Source organism: Strix aluco, chromosome 5 (genome assembly GCF_031877795.1).
Source record: "Strix aluco isolate bStrAlu1 chromosome 5, bStrAlu1.hap1, whole genome shotgun sequence".
In the NCBI taxonomy this organism is placed as follows: Eukaryota; Metazoa; Chordata; class Aves; order Strigiformes; family Strigidae; genus Strix; species Strix aluco.
Genome location: NC_133935.1, coordinates 49,034,360 through 49,054,182, shown reverse-complemented (window position 1 = coordinate 49,054,182; position 19,823 = coordinate 49,034,360). Strand labels below are relative to the sequence as shown.

The 19,823-nt window shown below is 41.6% G+C and overlaps 1 protein-coding gene across 4 annotated transcripts; it reads left to right on the top strand.

Moving 5' to 3' along the window:
* Nucleotides 1–328: 328 nt before the first annotated feature.
* On the top strand, nt 329–19,168 carry MDM2 (MDM2 proto-oncogene). Of its 4 annotated transcripts, none has more exons than XM_074827269.1 (12): nt 329–442; nt 814–902; nt 1,025–1,097; nt 3,273–3,347; nt 3,696–3,829; nt 3,988–4,037; nt 5,363–5,430; nt 5,581–5,671; nt 8,231–8,388; nt 9,357–9,512; nt 11,167–11,244; nt 12,741–19,168. In XM_074827269.1, exons 3-12 carry the CDS (start codon nt 1,029–1,031, stop codon nt 13,308–13,310), a joined length of 1,449 nt encoding a protein of 482 aa, XP_074683370.1. In that variant the 5' UTR covers nt 329–442; nt 814–902; nt 1,025–1,028; the 3' UTR covers nt 13,311–19,168. The 4 variants fall into 4 exon arrangements, with proteins under 4 accessions (XP_074683370.1, XP_074683367.1, XP_074683369.1 ...); XM_074827266.1 differs by having other exon boundaries at nt 8,228–8,388; XM_074827268.1 differs by lacking the exon at nt 814–902 and having other exon boundaries at nt 335–442; nt 8,228–8,388.
* Nucleotides 19,169–19,823: the final 655 nt, after the last annotated feature.

Genomic DNA, 19,823 nt, shown 5'->3' with positions numbered 1-19,823 from the left:
TCGTGCTCTCCCGCAGCCCGCCGGTGCGGGTCTCATAGGACCTGCAGCTGCCAGGCCTTCGTCCCACTTATCCTTCAGCTTTTCTGTTCCGCCCGACTCCGCGGGCCCGGGCTCTGTCCCTCCGTCCCGTAACGCCCCGGGGTCAGGCGGCTCGGCCCGGCCTGGCCAAGCCTCGCCAGGCCCGGCCTAGCCAAGCCTCGCCAGGCCCGGCCTAGCCAGGCCCGGCCCGGTCCGCAGCTGCCTGTGGTAGAGGCATCGCCCCAGGCCGGCGCGCGGCGCGGCCGTTGCCCCGAGCCCGTTAGGGGGCGCTGGGGAGATCCGCGGGCCGCGCGGCGCGGCGGCCAAAATGGCGGCGTCGGGCGCAGACCGCGCTGCGGCGCGGTAGGGCCCCTCCGGTCCTCCGCCCGCCGCGGGCCGGGCAGCGGAGCGGGCGCGGCTGGTGGTGCGTGGGGGCCGCGGGTCGCTCAGGGGCGGAGGGGTCGCTCGGGTCGCGCTTCTCGCGCGGGGCGGCCCGGGCGGTGGGGGAGGGGCGGCTGCAGCACGGCGGGGCGCGGCGCTGAGGCGGGCGCCGTGTCTGCCGCCGCGGGGGGAGCGAGGCCGGCGCGGGGAGCGGAGGGGGGGGTGCGGATATGGGGATGTTTCTCGCCGCCGCCCCCCCCCCCCCCCCCCGCTTCTGGCGGCCGCGGTGAGTCAGCGTCGGCCCCCGCCCGCCCCCCGCGATGACTCGGCAGCGCCGCCGCTCCTGGTCATGCTCAGGCATGTCGGGCCGCGGCCGGCGGAGGAGCTAAGCCCCGACTTGCCTCCTCTTGGCAGCGCTATATAAGGGCCAGCCCGGCCCGGCCCAGCTCGGCCCAGATACCCGCCGCCGGAGCCCGGCGTACGGGTTGGACGAGGGTACCGAGGTGAGCGGGCACTGCCGGGGTGGCGGCTGCACCCGCCCCGCTCGGGGGTGACTCTGTGCTGGGGGCAACCCGGCTCGTGTGGCAGAGTTCAAGGTTTTGAGGTTTTTCGCTTTTAATTGCAGGCAAATGTGCAATACCAAGATGTCCTCCCTTACGGATGCGTCTTCTGTCGCCGCTTCGGAGCCAGAGGCGCTGGTCAGTAGCTCTGTCGGACGTGCGAGTTTTTCGTGCTTTTTGCGGATTTTTTTATCTGCTAATTCAGAAGGGCCGCTTTGCTCAGCGAGCGAAGGTTTGAGAAAAGCCAGGAAATCCGGTGAAGATGGTCCCTCTTTGATCCTGCAATTGTGAAGCAAATCTTTCTCATTCGTGGTGGAGAGTTGAGGGTGATCGTTTAGGTGTAGACTCTTGTTTCCTGTGAAGGTCAGGTTGCTTTCTTTTAATAAAAAAGCATCTCATGCTCCCATTTGATCATGGTAAGTATTTCATGGTGGAAGTTGCTCACAGTTCATAACTGAAGAGTTGTGGAAGATCTCCGTTGCGCAGAGCGTATGCTGTTTGTGAAATAACGTTGTCATTACAGCTAAAAGTTTTTGAATTTGGCATTTTCACTTCCTCCTCTGTTGGAATTCGTAAGCTAGTTGTAATAAAAGTCTTCGTTTGTGTTTATGGCTTTGCATGTCCAGGCTTTCTATGATACAGTGACAGTTTTGCTGTAGTGGCTTTCTACGTAAGTTTTCCTGAGGATGGAAGGCTGTGTGTCCTACCGGAGATGAGAGTTAAAACCGGCATGTGTGCAATGATGGTTGAAATAGATTATTTTTTGTAGAAGGGTAAAGCTTAAAAGTGTAGACTGATAGCAGAACATCAAAAAAGCGAAGTAACGCTGCAAAGTTGATTATTTTTTTTTTCGTTTGTTCTTAAGTCATCATAATGTGATGCTACCGTCTGCTGTCAGATCTGCGTGGCAGAACTTCATAGTTACAGGAGTCAGGGATAGAGGGCTGGGGGGTAAAACGATCTGAACCCATGGGTCTAGTTCTGGATTCAGAGATCTGAAACTGCTTTGCCTTCCTATGCTCAGCTGTCATAAGTAGTTTTATAAGTTACTGTTTGCTTCCTTTATGAAACTAATATATGCTGCATGCTCTAAATAATTCAGCACTTAGGAAGGGGTGAATAGACATCTAATGTTGTCCACAAGCTTGTTTGTTCTTTTCATTATGTGTGATTCTTGCAACTAATCTCTTGTTAATGCACTAAATCTTAACGTTGGTTTTAGCAGGTATTTGAAATGGAACGTAGGGAGGTTCCCCCCCTTCCCTGAAGCATTTATTCCGTGTCTGGTGATATTTTATTCACACCTTCCTATAAAATGTTTCCTTTCTATAGCATTTTTTTCTTATTTTTAGGGAGTGTACTAGGATGGCTGAATATTAGCCTGTTCTTAGAATGATTATGCTATAGTTAAAGTGGCAGTACTAGAAGATACTGCACTGGGAACCGTCAGTGGCTCCACAGGCATTTTCTTTGTAGTTGTGACAGCCCCTGCAGCTTGTTCTCCTCTCCTGCACTGGTACTGGTGCAGCTATTTGTGGAACAGTGCAGTGCATGGGATCAGGAGACTGCTCTGGCTAGGATTAAAAAAAAAAAAAAAAAAAAACCAACCAAAAAACCAACCAAAAAAACAGGGGCGGGGGAAAGTGACTTTTTTTTTTTTTTTTTAAATTTTTCCCTCCTCTACCTCAGAAATTGTCATAGACTGCCTGCAGATACAACTCTGCTGGCACAGTGGGTGGGTGGGAGGCCATTGCAGAGGTAGAAGTGATTGAAGTACGATAGAAAGGACAGGGTGTGCTTATCCCAGCTACAAAAAGTCTTCAGATGTAAAGCAGCCCAGCTGGCAAACGCAAAACTGCAGCCACCAAAACTGTCACAGGAAGAGACTAGGAAAGAGGTGGACTGTTATTTTGCTTTATGGCTTGCACTCTGGACCCGAGAGACAGTCACAGAGGCCCCTTTGCCTCCCTCCCTCCCTCCCTCCCCTGAGGGAGTCACAGTAATGACTAAAGGAGTGAAGCTGAATTCCCCAGGACCCAGCCCTGTACTTGAAACTACCAAATGAGTCCTGTAGCTCTAATCGAGGAATGTGTATGTACCAGTGAAAGATTGGGGTTTGAGCAGAGATGTACAGTGCATGAGAAGTTTTGTATGATTGGGTTCGTGTTGTTTTAACTTTGTAAAGTAGAAAACTTGTATGTGGGTTTTACTGTAGTTGTGTGTATATCGAATTAATACAGAAAGAGGAAGCCAACCTGTATAAATCGTGTTTGCTGAATAATTGATGCGTAGTTTTTCTTCTTCCCCACACAGGTTAAACCAAAGCCACTGTTGTTGAAGTTGTTAAAGTTAGCTGGTGCAGAAAAGGACACTTTTACTATGAAGGAGGTGAGTACCTTTAATCACTAAAAGTAGATTACAGTGAGTACAGATAGGTTGTTCTTTTGTTTTGGGTGAATGGGTGGCAGTGTAGTTCACAGGTTAACTAGAAGATATTGAGACAAGGTATTGTTTTTATTCTCCTGCTGACTTGATAGGTGGTGTTTAGCAAGTTTCTCAACCTGAACAAAAGTATTTTGTTGGTCAGCAGAACAGTAGAGTACTTGGGCAATGATACATGGAAATCTCAGCTCAAAGTGGGAAGAGCAAATCTCAATTAATTTACTGTGTTTTCTCATAAACTTGAAACAGCAGAACCTAGGTATTTAATGTCTGTGTATGTCATTTATTTTACAGGTAATATTCTATCTTGGACAATATATTATGTCTAAACAATTGTATGATGAAAAACAGCAACATATTGTACACTGTGCAAATGATCTCCTGGGGGATTTATTTGGAGTAACAAGCTTTTCAGTAAAAGAACACAGGTAAAATGGGATTCTTTTCTGAGAGTCTGGTTGTGAAATAATGGAGAACGTGATGCGTATGGCCTTTTAAAACTCTTTGCATCTTCAGAGATGGTAAGCTCTCTTTTATAATGACATGTAGCTAACTTGCAACATCTCTTTCTTTATCCCCTTCTAAGGAGACTATATTCAATGATTTCCAGAAATTTGATAGCAATCAATCAACAAGGTAAGCTAGTTTGGGAGGATGTTTTGTTTTGGGAAATAGTATTAGGAAAAATATAACTTACCTTAATGCATCCTGCATGTAGTGGATCAGATAACATTGTTCGCTCCATAACTAGCTATTTGGCTTTACACGCTACGGTCCAGAGCAATCACAAATAGTGAATCAAAGCAAACACTTGTTTCTTCTGGGGGAGAAAAAGAAAATATCTGAACAGCATTTGGGTAATTTTATTGAGCTAGAACACAAACAAGCACAATTGCAGCTGAAGACAGCACTAAATTGAAAAAATAGTCATTTGCTTGTATTTCTTACAGATAAAGCCCTCAACAACATAAAAAGTTTTAAAATGAAAAATCAACTTCTTGAACTTGTGCCAGCAGTGAAGTCAGGGCAAATGCTTTTCATTCTTTCTGTTAGTGTTCTGTTTTAGTTTTCAAAACTTAATGTGGAGTGCATTTAGAACTGGTCACCCTCAGCTACAGAGTCCGGTTCTAAAACGTCTGTATACTTAAAAAAGGAGCTTTGTGGTAACTTGCTGGATAGCCACTCCATAAATGGAGAATTGTTACATACAGTCATCTTTCCTGCAGTATAGAAGTGCTCAATATAGCTGTAATTTTTGACTCCTTTGATACAAGGAGTGAACCAGAAGTTGAACAATGGAAGCCATTTTGTAAATTGACTTCTAAATCCACGTTAAGACACCCTTTGTTTCTGATTCTTCCTAAAGGCAAGTGTTCAGCTGCTGAAGATGCTCTCTTTATTATCCTTTATTCTTATGCTTTCAAACTTAAATTACCTCTCAGATTCTTTTCTGGAAAGATAATTTATTAATTCAGGGTCTGTCTGGTAATAAGTATATATAATAATAGTTAATTTTTCTTCTACTTAATGCCTTTTTAATTCAGTGTTCCCATAGGGTGATAGCTAGTAAAATATACTTTGTAGAGGAAGAATTGTGAAATATTTCCTGCCTGTATTCTTTCCTATCTGCAGAATCCCAGCTAATGCACAGCTTTCATTTGAAGGCATCTATAATAAAATCCTGAGCTACTTTGCAGTTGAGATTTCTTCTTCCTCCCCACTTTCCCACTTCAGTAATGTTACAGGGAAAGTGCTGCACACACCTGAAAAGCAACAGAATGGGGCTGGTTTTTTTTCCATCATTGCAAAATGTCTGTATTGTAAGTTCTGTTTAGAATTTACTTTGTAAATGCTGTGTGCAGTTAACTTCTGTCCCTTGCTTTTACTCTACTGGTTTTGAGCCTGAAATTGACTTTTTCTGCTGTGCTGTATTACAGCTTTTTGTTTTGGTTTGGTTTCAGACTCTAGGCGTGCTGACACACCTGAGGATGATGCCAGATTTCAGCTTGAAGAAGCAAATGTTCTAAGGGTGATTTTTTTTCTTTTTAAAATAAATTTTCTGAGATGTAAATTCTATTTAGTATTGCATGATACTGCCAATGGTTTAGATGCAACTAGTTGATTCTAGCCTTTTACTTCATATTCATGCTTAGGCTTACTCAGTATTTCTGTTAAGCAGGAATCTGTGCAAGAGTTAGACGAGAAGCAGACTTCAAACGTGACTTCCCGACCGACTACCTCTTCTAGGAGGAGAACACACAGTGAATCTGGTATGTGCAGATTTATGATGCAGAGCTTTCAGTAGGATGGCCACTTAGGAAAAAAAGTACATTCGGTTGCCTTACTGACCTTGAAAGATGCTGACAAATAACTGTTCGTGTTTATCTGCGTATCTAAAACTAAACGTTCAGTCTGGTAGAAATACACAATTCCTTGCATTGTTTTAGTGTCATGTTACAGTTTGGGTCTCTGGAACTGTTAGTAAGATGATGGAATAACTCGTTCCATGGATCTGTAAACTTGTTCCCATCAGCAGGTCTTAATCAGTTGTGTTACCTTCATGATGAGAACACTTGTGTTTATAATAGACTGATGTAGTCGAGGTAATTTCAGTTCTCCCTGTAGACAGTCACAAAATTTTACATTTTGTTTGCTCTCTAAACCCAGTTTTCGTTGGATTTCAATTGGCAGACGTCAGAGGTCTGGTAGTAACATGGAATGATTTTGGATATGTTTAGGTACCTGACCATTCATTAAGCACTTTTTTAAAAACATCTGGTGACTTAAGCATCGTATTTGTCTCCTCTTTCTCTTTACTGTGGTTATTCAGTAGTCACTGGCAAATACATTTTCAAAATGTGGAATGTTTCTTCCAATAATTAGCAAATAAGAAGCTGGTCAGCATAAAGCTGAGTAAGTTTCTCAATGGAAGTGTTCTCTACAGTTCTACTTAAATACTATTCTGTGGAATTTCTTACATTAGTTTGTTCCATCGCTTACTTCTGTTACCTCATGAGTTGGTGGTTGCAATTACCTGGGCAGTGATAACCTTCTGTCACTGCATAGAACTTCATTTTCTTCACTCGCCTGGGAACATTTTTCAGTTCCTCAGCTTTTGTGTAGTATTTTTTTGTGTTCATCATAGGCCACTGTTATGTTAGTCAGTCCAAAAACTGTGCTGCATTGCTGAGCGGTTTGCACTAAATTAAAAGAACATTTTAATGTTGTAACAAAAAACTGGTGAACGGATGGAAAGTCCAGGTTAAACATCATAACCTGTAATATTTAGGCGTGACCCAGAGCACATAAGGCCCTGTGTTGTGCTTACTTATTGTAGGTTTGATTATTAACTCTTGTCTTTGCATCCATTTATTAGTTTGTTACAACCTTAAAAGTTCTTTTAATATAGTGTTTTTATATACACTTTTTTTCTAATTTATAGGAAATCTTCCTTTTAAACCACTATTCTTGTTAAATTGGGATGGTAGCGGCTCCTTTGGAGCCGCTTATATAGTGTATAGAAACCTTGTGGTGATACAGTATCAGTACAGCATGGAGCCATGACAACTAAATGAGGACAACGATGGACAGGAGCAACCCTTGGGCCTGGGGGCACCAAATTTGGTGGGGCTCTCAGGGCGGAAAAAGAAAAGAGAGGGGCTGAGCCAAGAAGCACCAAGGGAAAGTAAGAGAAGTCTCAAAGTATGTACAAGTGTTTTGTTCTCTTTTCTTTTGCAATGAAAGATTCAAGACTTGAAGACTCATGGATTGTCAGGATGTGTTTTACAGGGCAAGGGAGAAGCTGGGCAATAGAGGGTGGGTGCAGAAGGCACCTGTAGGGGTGCAGCAGGCTCTTACTGAGGCCTGTTGAACCAACTTGTCAGGCTTCTTGGGGAGTTTTCACTCTGCTGCACTTGCATACTGACTTTGCAATGCCTTTTAAAATAAAATTGTTTCTTACCAAACACTCTGAAAGTCAGTGGAGCTGAATTTTGACTTACCTACCCCTAAAATGCTGTCCCCCTACTCCTTATGCTACTGTAGGTGATTGTTTAAAAACATGATGTATTTAAAAAGCATTGCCTTTCTGCCTTCAAACTAAGCATATTTAATAAGCACAGCTTAAAGCGATGCTTTCAGGGTTCAATTTTTACATAGTATGCCTTGAAGATTTTCTTGCTAGTGTATGGTGAAAGTCATAACGGTTTGTTGTAGAAATCCTGTTGAGTAAATACAATTACATATAGTCCAAATATTAACTGATAAATTTGTTGAGGTGTCTGAAATGTGAACGTGAACTTCCCTTGCTTACCATGGAGTCTTCTGTATGCATGTGACCTGGGAGCTAGTTGTTCTGTCTCCCTGCAAATTCTATGATGGACTGGGAAGCCCTCTGAAAGTGCCTTTCTGTCTACTGACTTTAGAGGGAGCTAAGAGAATTAAGATCCTAACTGTATTTCTGAAAATTAGGGGTTTAATGTGTCACGTGTGGAGTAAAAATGCTTCCAAATTTGCAATTATTTTATTTCCTGCATGTGGAGACTGCCGTTTACAAGCTGTACTGATGGGACAAGTGGGGAAAGCCAGCCCCTGAAATACTGGTTTCAGGAATGTTTCACACTTTTAATGTTTCTCAGTGTTACTGTGTCCTTCTTAAACAAATATTTGGTGCCTTTACTTTTTTCCCCATAAAATAACACTGAATGACTTTATTTTTCTTAAATTCCTACATAAGTAAATTATATTTTAAGCTTCTGTTAAGAATATTCAAAACTGCACATTGCATAGATGTTTTTGGAGTAATAAAAATTCTTGAATGTGCCCAGAAGAAAATTCTTCAGATGATCCGCATAGTGACAGAAGAAAACGACACAAGTCAGACAGCATTTCGTTGACATTTGATGAAAGTCTCTCATGGTGTGTAGTCAGTGGTCTGTGCCGTGAAAGAAGCAATAGCAGTGATTCAACAGATTCTCTTTCCATCCCTGTAAGTCAAAATATATATTTTTGTGGTACAAATTTTGCAGATAACCACAAGTGCAAATATGCATCTTAAACCATCATGTTCTTAATTAAAAGCAGCAGTGCCTTTAGTGGTGTCTGAGGAGAGAAAAGAGGCTGAAAGAAAAGTTGGTGTGTGGGTGGAGTGGGGTCTTTCATAGATCTGCTGACGAAGCTGAAGTGAAATTTTTTAAAATACTAACTTTGAATGTTCTTTAGAAAACAGATTCTTACAGCGCGGCACAGTATTGAAAAAAATGCCAGATACATTTTGTGTTTTAAAATAAGTACTTCTCAGAATGCTAAGAAAAGCAGTTATAGATTCACAGAAGTTCCATAGTTCGGAATAGTTGGTATTTCTGGTACAGCTTTGGTAGCTGTACACAGTACTGCCCCGACGATAGGCTGTATTCATTTTCCAAGCCTTTACTGTTTTTTTTATTGCTGTTTTCAGCAAACACTGAGGCAAATTATCTGTGGTTAGGCTAAGTCATGAAGAGCTAAACTAACAGTATTCCTAGTCACGTACTATATTCTGAATTGACTACTGTATCTTCGCTCTTGCTATTTTATAATTGTTTAGCCACTATCTCAAAATAACATTAAAGCTGATGAGAATAGAGAATTTAACAACATGCAGCCAAAAGACAGCATCTTCTTGCATGTGTTCTTTCACTTTTTAGGAGAGCCTTTGTGAAATAGTAGCTGCTGTCTTCACGCTGGCTGAAGGTTGACTGCAGCCTCTTAGTACAGAGCCAACAAAAGGCTTTTAGATCCAGCTTTATTTTGACCTACCTATAATTTGTCTCACAAAAGATGTTGTATCAGCAGCTGGTCTCATTTCTTCCATAGCTAATTAAACTGAGCAGTTAGGTTTTGTTTTACAGGCCATCTCAACAGTAACGGTTATGGTTACGGACTGGTGAGGTTGAATGGCTACGTTCTTTTTTTCAGGATCTTGATGCCAGTTCATTAAGCGAAAACTCTGATTGGTTTGAGCACAGTTCTGTTTCAGACCAGTTCAGTGTAGAGTTTGAAGTTGAGTCTATTTATTCAGAAGACTATAGCCATAATGAAGAAGGACAGGAGCTCACAGATGAAGATGATGAGGTACACACTTGTTTTATTTGGGATTTTTTTTGACTGGGAGTGGTGAGACGGGAATGAAACTTCTGGGAATACTTCATGTTGAGATTCCAACAAGAAGACGTAGCTCTTCAGGTTTATTTCAGGACTGCATGGGCTATGTCACAAACTGCACCCAGTCGTTCATGAAATCAAATTACATGCCTGTGCAGTTGGGTCACCAGTATACACCTGCCAGGCAGTAGCTAGAACGGTGCTAAGGCTTTCCACAGGCTCTGAAACAGACTCTGGACAGCCTGGAAAAGTCTGTCTGTTTAGCGTCACTCACTAGCTGTTGGAGTTGAAGGCAGCATGTGTAGTTACATCTATTTCTGCATTTTTTATTATAGAAGTATGTGTTGAGCTTTGACAATACTTTTGATACCAAATGAAAATTTTCCTAGTAACTCTTTGCAAAGGGATATTTCTGAATCATTTGCCTCTATGAATATAAATATTTCATAGAGATGCTGAAACACAATTTTAGAAGTTTTCAGTAGGAGGCAGGAAGACAGTAAAATTGTGATTACCATTATTTTCAAGAGATCTAGATACCTGGAATGTCAGGAAAGAAGTGGGAAACTATTTTTTTTTCTGGGTTAGTTTTCTGTTACTTCAAAGAGATGAATTCATTCATGATGAGACTGGGTAAGTACCAGAGGCAGAGTTCGCCAGGGACGTACATGATTGTGACACTTGAGAGACTGAGTGGGACTGACTGTACTGATGCAGTGCTGTGGAGCTGCACCCTGAGATAAGACAGTGATTTGGAGGAAGAACAGATTGAGGTGTGCCCCTGCTTCCAAACAGCAGTGTTGAGAATTACTGAACACTTGAGGTTGGAAGGGGCCTCTGGAGGTCATCTTGTCCACCTCCCTGGCTCAAGCAGAGCTGATTGCTCAGGGCCATGTCCAGATGACTTTTGAGTATCTCCAAGGATGGAGGCTCCACAGCTGCTCAGGGCAACCTGTGCCAAGTGCTCGGTCACCCTCACAGTAGAAAAAGTGTCTCCTGACATTCAGAAAGAACTTCCTGTGTTTTAATTTGTGCCTATTGCCTCTTGTCCTGTTGCTGGACACCACTGAAAAGAGCCTGGCTCTGTCTTTACACCCTCCTTTCACTTATTAATACGTATGGATAAACCCCCCCACCCCCTGAGCTTTCTCTTCTCCAGGCTGCATGGTCCCAGCTCTCTCAGCCTTTCCTTATGTGAGAGGTCCTCCAAGCTGTTAATAATCTTAGTGTGGCCCTTCACTGGACTCTCTCCAGTAGCTCTGGATATCTCTCATGTATTGGGAAGCCCAGAGCTGGACACAGTGCTCCAAGTGTGGCCTCACCAGTGCTGAGCGGAGGGGAAGGATCACCTGTACTCTAGAAAGTGGTATCTTCTGTCTGTCTAGTCTACATGTTTCTTCAAACTGTGTGTTAGATGTGTGAGCAGAATTCCTTTCCCCCAAGCCAGTCATCGGTTTTTGTGAAGTTACTTGCTAACGTAAATTAACATATATAAATTAACATATATGCATTATTACATTTGATTAAAAGTCTATCAGAAAATCAGTCAGATTAAAAATCTATCAGACTTTTAACTGAATGCCAAAAACCAGTTAACATCAATACTTTTTTTTACTTAAACCAGGTATATCAGCTGACTATTTACCAAGATGAAGACAGTGATGCTGATTCATTTGATGAAGATCCAGAGATTTCTTTAGCTGTGAGTAAAAACTTGACTGACAAAGCATCATAAATTGCGGGAATTGACAGACTAGATCGAGGAGTATAGATGAATTCTGTTGCTACCAGTGACTTTTTTTTTTTTTAAAGAATTAAACTGACTTTTTCTTCTATGCTTGAAGATTCCAAGACAATATTTTAATTACTGAATGTGTGATTACTAAGAAACTTGATTTTTTTTTTTTATTTATTAAATTGGTAAGCCTCTTAATCCATTAAAAGAAAACGCCGCACTAGCTTAGTTTCACTGACTTAATGGAAGAAAATTACTTTGAGCCAAAATATGACTTTTGCACACACACAATAAAAAAGTCTTAGACATGTGTTTAGAAAACTCTTCCTGTAAATCATAATACCTGGTTTTATTGTCCAACCTGAATAAAGGAATCTAGCATACAGATCTGAAGGCATACCTGTTTTCAGAACAGTACTGTAAAATTAAAATATTCTGAGTTTTTCTCTAAATTCTGTGAGACCATTCTTGAAGTGTGGGAAAAAATTCAGGGGTTTGAGGCAAAATATGTGGATGTATTTTTAAAAAGCATACACTGAAATTAAAACGCAGTGTATCTTTATGTTTGCTTTTCATAGTTGAAGCTTGAATAAAGCTGTTCTCCGAAACTGTCTGAAGTGTTCCAGGGACTTTACTGTGTGTGTAAAACACAGGGCTAGGCGCCATCTAAAAACATTGCGCTGCTTATGTATGGAAGAATATGTTTGCATGTTATTTTTAGGAATTAAAATTGGTCTTTTAAGCTTTTGATGTCACTGATGTTATTCAGGACTCAAAAACAAGAAACAAAACTGATTTTTAGTCCCCCTATGGCATGTAGTATTTCTAAGAAGGGTCTTTCTCCTTAAAAGTGAAGTGTATTTTTAATAAGATGGTTTATTCTCAGGATAGCGTATGGAGTAACCTCTGAGACAGTGATGCAGGCCCCCCCTCTTTTTTTTTTTTAATGACTGATGTTTTCTGTTCTCTAATACTACTGTGTCAGAGTGCCCTCACCCGGCCGTTTAGCACCCCAGCAGCTTAGTATCCCACAGGTTAAATGTCCTTCAGTCTTGAATCTTCAATCTTGAATAGTTTCCATTTCAGAAGTCTATTGTTGAAAATAATGGGAATGGTGACCATTTTATCATAAAGTTTTTCACAAGGTTCTCTGAAGACTTTTGTGGTCTGCTTTCTTTCATTTTGCTTAAGAAATAATAAATCGTTACTGTTCTACCTCTTTCACAAATCTACTGCAAAAAAAAAAAAAATCAGAGAGCCTTTTTAAAATCGGCTATTTTAATCTAGAACTGTAAAATGAATGGAATTTTTAAGTTATACACTGGAATTTTTAAATGATAAACAAGTCAATAGCTCAAGATAAGTATTATTTTGGCAGTAATAAATTGTTTTGTAATCTCTGAATACTTCAGTTGTAAGCATTCCGAGTAGCCTAAGCTGTTCCAACCTTTAATTCACTAAAGGATTATTGGAAGTGTCCCGAATGTAGCGAAATGAATCCTCCGCTTCCACGACATTGCCACAGATGCTGGGCCCTTCGTGAGGACTGGCTTCCAGATGAAAAGAGTGATAAACTGGAAAAGAGCAAATTAGAAAGTTCCTTCCTTCTAGAGTCTGAAGAAGGTTTTGATGTTCCTGACTGCAAGAAAGTGAAAATGACTGAAGATAAAGAACCAGCTGTGGAGGAGAGTGAGGATAAAGCAGTACAAATTTCTGAGTCCCAGGAAAGTGAAGATTATTCCCAGCCATCAACATCAAGCAGCATGTTTTGTAGCAGTCAGGAGGACTATAAGGAACCTGAGAAGAGAGAAATGCAAGACAAAGAGGAAAGCCTGGAATCCAGTCTGCCTGTTACCAGCATAGAGCCTTGTGTCATATGTCAGAGCAGACCTAAAAATGGCTGCATAGTACATGGCAAAACAGGACACCTCATGTCATGTTTCACCTGTGCAAGGAAACTTAAGAAGAGGAACAAACCCTGTCCGGTGTGCAGGCAGCCCATACAAATGATTGTGCTAACTTATTTTAGTTAGATGGATGTTGACTGGAAAGCAGCAAAAGGAAATTCATAAACTGGTTAAGAGAGTAAGAAACTATTTTTGTATGCTTATTGGAAAATTAGTATTTTGGGTTTCTTTACATTTGGTATGAAAAGTAATTGCTGAAATAAATGCACTGGAGTTGTTAAGAGGTTAGCCTGGTATTCATAAGTCAACTTGAAGATTTTAAATCTCTCTCAATAGAAGCAACCAATTCCTGTAAACTGCCTGCCTCTTCCAAGTGTTTTATGTTCCATACAAGTTAGTGATGTTTGTTTTACTGGATTAATACATTAAAAACCCAAATTCAGTAATTACAGGAGGAGATGCATGTTGAAGAGTTAGTTCATGTGAGCTCCTCCTCTTAAGAAGACGGAAGATTTTCCAGATTCCAGTATCTGTTGCCTGGTGAAGACACCAGGCTCAGTCAGAACCCTCTGAATAAGTCAATAAAATAAATAAATAGAATCTTGTCTCCCTCATTCCCCAAACCTAAATTCCTCCAAGTAACCAAATTATGGGGGAGATCTTACCAGGAGCTTGGGGAAGGTGCGATAGAAAATAACGTAAGGTTTTGGAAATAGAAAAGGGTATTGTGTGTCTTTGTTTTTATAGTGTGTGTTGTAAACTTCATTGCTGTGTCTGTCCTGAGAAGTGATTGATCCAAGTTCATTCTTGCTGTTATCTCTTAAATGTCCTGAGAAACTGGCTTTTAAAATGCCTTGTGGGTTTGGAGGTCTGCGCTATCCTGATTATTATTTTAGCAGAGAAAAGATTTCAACAAGCAAGATAAATGAAGGGAGATGCTATGTAATGTCAAGTCAGGCCATAATAGGGGACAATCATGTTCTTTTTCTGCACTTGTTTTTGAGTTCAGCAGTATAGCATGCAGCTCGATTACTACATTCGCTTGAATAAAAATAGTAAGAAAAGAAACGTCCAACTCCACCTGCAGCAACAAATAAGCTGTGTTGTTCTAGTTGACGTAGACATTCTTTACATGCAGGAGTTTTCCCAACTTACACTGTATCACAAGAATTCTGAAAATCTGTTGCAAGGTGTTTGGCCAACTCAAAAATGGTCTCATTGGACCTGTCCTTTACTGCTTTTAGCTCTTGTTTCCTCACTGTACTTTGTCAAAAACTTTGTGAAAGTTATCAGTTCCTTTTGTAAGGAGTCTACTCACTGACTCGGTTCTGTGGTGTGTTCAGAGTAGGTAGCAGGCATATGTTATTGTAGGCTCAGGTATCTTCAGGATGGTTAGATTACTCACCTGAGCTGTCATTCAGATGGAGAGTTTCTGTACCGGTGAGTTGTATTTATTCCTTTGGAAAACTAGATTACGAGAGGAATTGTATGGTTTTAGCACCTTTTAATTTTACAGGTAGTTGCAATGGCAAATAAGTAGCCAGGGAGTGCCAAGAATGGAGATGTAGCCTAAATGCAGGACTTGTGCTGCATTACTATCCTGCAGGCTAGACAGCTTCCTTACCACCACCAGTACAAAACTGCTGACACCTGCGTGCTAGCACAGAGACTTTCACTGCTATAACTACCTTCATGTCAGAGCTGAAATAGTTCCTCTGTAAACCAGGGCTGCAGACACCTGGGAGACAAGGAAGTACCTAGGAAAAGGACATAGCGCTGTTCAGGAGGGACTTGGTAAGCCCTTGGTTGATACTTGCCCGCAAAGAAATACTGTCATAGGTAAAGACTGAATTACCAGCTTCAGTCATGTTTTGTTTGTACATTTGAGCCAATGTTTGAAAAATACTACTAAAAGATACTGGTATCTCTGAAGTTTTACCATAATTAATTTTAACTAAACAAAAAAACCCATTTGTATATGTTTCTTCAGCTTCTTACTTGCAAATTTCTTGCCCCTTGCAATTTTGTGAAGTGGGAGCAGGTAGCTGGAAGTTCTTGAAATTCTTTAGTCAGCAGGAAACTTTCATGTGTTTCATGGGATTTGATAATCCTTCAGCCTGAGATAGAGAAGTCCTTTGGGTAGATATTTAAACTTTTCAAGTAGGGATGCTTCCGATAGGTGGCTACCTGCCTTAATTTACACTGCTTCCTATTTTTCTTAATTTTTGATTTGATAAACATAAGTGCAGTGAAGCTTGGCAGAGGCTCTTCCATTGCACCTGCAGGTCAGAACCAAACAGCGCTCGTTTCACGCTCTGGAATCTGCAGCTGAGAACTGTAGACGTTTATATTGGGGAGAAGCGTTGATAACACAGGGACTGTACTTAAAAAGCTTCGTCCATGGCGTTGTCTCCTGTGTCTTGCCCTTTTTCAGGGTGATGCCTTCCCTACAGTCACTGGGATGGCTGTGTAACTGCCGTTCGGGGGAGCAGCTGTTCCTGCCTAGTTCCTGCTGGGACAAATTGTGCCATCCCACTCTTGGCATTCTCTTCCAGTCAGTCCCCTTGAGTGATCTCCGTGTTTAAAAAAAATACTTGGCTCTCAAAAAGGCACGTATGGTCGGAGCGATCAGCTTTGCTGTTCACAGTCACTCAGCTTTGGGATTTTTCTTCAAAAACAATCTCACAGTAACACTTTCTGTTTTAGCAAAAGATAAACTGAGAGCGTACAGTGTAATGAATTTTCCCTTTTATGATCTAAAATTGTACTTCCCTAGCATGTCTTCTGCTGTGGAGGGAGAATAGCCCTGGAAATACCCTGTGCTCCATACAAAGCTGAGGACATGGGTAATTTTGATTTCTGCATCTATGGCCAAACTACTGTGTCAGCATGAATCTACTTTTAATTATATTTTCTGGCTTAATATTATTCATGGTAACTTCCTGTAAAACTTTAGTGTGTGTTTGTTTGGGGTTTTTTCCCCCCAAAGCATGCCTTACAAATGAGGGAGTGATGAGTATCGGTGCCTATTCCAGTTCCTGTAGGAGACACTGGCAGGCAAGCGCACGCCTGGGGGTGTGTATGTGGCGCTGTGACCCTGGTGCTGCGGCCTGAAAGGCTGAAATCTTTGGGTGTGTGGGAGTGGGGGGTGACCAGCCTGGTGTTTATCATCACCCTGTTCTTTCTGGCCTTGAGTAGCAGCACAAAAGTCAGCAGAATCTTAGCACAGAAGTTGGCCGTTGTTCTTTACTTGGTGAGGTCTTTGAGATCCTTATATATTATCATACACGTTTTTAATTTATTGCAGTTTGTAAATATTCTTGTGTTTACAGTTAGTGGTTTGAGATTTAATTTATTGAATTAGTCTATTGGTACATGTGTAGATACATAAATATGCATACTTAATCACCACAAGAAGAGTATTTAAGAAATTGTAGCATTAAAATAAATATTCAGATTATATTCAGATGAAGAGGGGCATAGGAAGATTTATGGCTTTGTTTTCTTTTTTTCTTCCCTTAAAACACCTTCTGCATTGAACCTGAACAACGTTTATTAAACAGAGGTGGACACGGCTGGTGCAACATTAGCAAAGTGAAAATATTTTGATGGTGTTTGTTTTCCTTTGGAATGCTTCTGCATCCCCGAGTGCAACAGCCAAGAAGCTGACTGACCGCTTCGTTGTGCTGGTTACAGCAGAGGTGATGCTCTGGAAGCTGGGGGGACGGGAGGGGAGATTTCACAGTTAATTTGCAGTGGGTGGTAATTGCTTTTGCCTTTGCACGCGTGACCAAGAAAGCTGAAGGGGTGGCCAGATGCTGACAAAATGTGCCAGTACACAATATTCAGTAGTTGTCTTTGTTCCTTCGTGTACTTCAGGTAGACAATTGTTATGTACAAATGCTACAAGAACTTGCTTTTATTCTTTTTTTATAAAGCACAATAAACCCACTTTTTGATTAAGACTTTTTCACTATGTAGCTATTTATTAGTATTGAAATTCAACTCTTGACCCAAGGAAGCGAAGTGCAAAGTGAAGTACTTGAGGCACGTGGCAAAATTGCTTTTTTCAGTGTCTGACATTTCTTAAAAAGCCTAGAAGTGTTGAATATTATATTTGAGAACCTTTAATATTGAGTCTTCACTTAAGATACATTAGTTATGAAGTCTGCTGCTTTTGTCCTTCAAAAAACTTGCGCAGCTGAAACAGATGTAGCTGGATTGCTGATTATATTGAACATTCCCACTGCAAAGATGATGCTTTTTGTGGAGCAGTGCCCCTTGAGTGTTGTTTTAGTGTTACTAACGAGCCCACTGGAAGAAATGCGTGCTGTGCTGTCTGCGCAGGGGCCTGTGGCTCTGCTTCAGTTAGCAGGTGGATTTAGAAAGGGTAAAAGTACTACAAAATTTTAATTGATGAAAAGTGTTACATTTATTCTAGCAGCATGGTACAGTTTTTATCGCTGAATTGTGATTGCTGTAAATTTGTTTAAATGTTGCTGTCTCTTAAATGTCTGTGTGGGTATGAAGCCACATGCAAGACTTCAGGCTGATTTTTCCCCTTAAAGACTTAATATGAGGGAAAAACAGTTCTGCATCAAAAAGAATAATTGTTGCAGAAAGTTGTGTTCTTATAAAGTTTAGAAAATTATTAGAAGCATAATGAAACTAAATAGACTGAAAGGAATAAATAAGATTAGGGGTGAAGAATTTTTCTTCCCCATCTTAATCTAAAGCTGCTGTTGTGTTGGGGTGTAACTCTAGAAGTAGTGTTTATCGTTTTACAGCAGGTAACTTACTCAGCATGTTAACTTGCCACATGTGTGGTGGGGCAGCAGTTATCCCAGGAAGATCCGACATTCTGTGTGCAACACTCAGCCTGAAAAGGGGCAGTTGCTGTTGTGGTGCTTCCCTGTGGGAAGGAGCGCCCAAGAAGCGCAGGGGAGGCGCAGGAGGGCAGCGTTCAGCCCTGTCGGGGCTCTCTTGGCTGCTGTGGGTCGTTCGCAGTGCCGGCGGGCGGATGTAGGCCTTGGGCGGCTGTAGGGTCACCCCTGTACCTACCTAACAAAGCGCATTACGGAGCAGGGTTGTACTCTGGGGCGCAGGGCCCCAGCTCCCGTTGGCCAGCGCTTCGCTAGAGCATCAGCTCTCCTGGCTGGCGGGAGTGGGTCTGTGCCTGGGGGTTGCCCACCCCGCGAACGGACCTTTCCAGCTCATCCATACCTGAGTCAAAGCTTTGAGTTACTTGTCATTTAAAGGTTGTGCAAGCAATGTAAAGCAAAAAACACCACCCTGCCCCCACCCCGAAACCTGGGCTTAAGGTATCTTTTAACCATGGATTGCACTTACTGAACATGAAAAATTGTTGCTTTTAACTGTGCTGCTTTTTTGTTTTAGTTTAGCACAGCTGCACTGAAAGCTTCAGGTGAATGCCTCTCTGTAATGTGTCTCTGTGTGTGTGTGTATATATATATATATATTCCACATGTAAAATTTGTTGGTGATACTTAAAAAGGTGTTGTGTCCCCTTCTGAGTAGATGCTCCTTTAACTTAAGAGCCTGATTTAAAGGACAGTTCTTGGTTTTGAGCTAAACTAACGGCCGTCAACATGATGATACATAATACCTAAAACAATACCAAATAGCTTTTCCAAAAGCAGAGACTTACCTTGTCTGACTACATGTAGCTGGAATGATGGTAGAACAGACTGGTTTATAGTGAATTTAAATAGCTATGCAATTTTGCCACTACTCCTAGATGACCACGCTTTCAAGAACTTGTCACGGTGTGCACACGTACTACCACAATCAGTAACCATTAAAATACAAATATCTGTGCAATTTGAGCAGAGTATAGATCCACTGATGAGAATAACTTTCATGTGTACTGCATTTGTCTTTCAGTTTTCAGTTTTTCCTTTTCTGAGGAAACGAAATACTATGTTGCATTTAAAAGCTTTAAATAAAGATTTGTTTATATATTCCTTCCTGTTCTTTTTTCATGTCAATGACTTGATTGTTACAAGTTCTGCTACATGGTTTCCATACCCATTTTTAATTCTGTGAGCCAGCGCACAGGCTCTTTCTACCCTCAGCTCCTGGACTGCTGGCTTCTCCCAGATTTCATGCTTTTGGGGGATTTTCAACTCAAGGGCTCCCTACTTCTTCCTGCTGTAAGTGACAGAATCAGAACCAAGTATCAGTGGTGGGAGTAGTGGGTAATTACATACTCTGACTGGTAGACAAGCCACAGCAGTTAAGAGGGGGAGAAAAAGGTACAAAATTCAAACAGATTATGAAAACATTCATAAACCAGGACTGTGCGCACACAGCCCTCGTTCCAAATCGGCATCGCTCTTTCATTTTCTGAAGTGCATTTACAACTTCACCTGCTGTGCGGAAGCACAGGAGCAGGGCCCCAGCTCCCAGCCCAGGTGGCGGGGCTTGGTGTGACAGGCACAGGTGCTGTCTCAGTAAAGGTGGTGTGTTTAAAAAGGCATCAAAAAATTAACTGCATTCCTGTGTTTTTCCTTATTTATTGTATACAGGAAAAGATGTTTCCAAAGATAATCTCTTCTGGTTACTTTTGAAATCGCTTAAGAAAATTACTGGCAGATAATGCTTTAAAAGAAACACAGG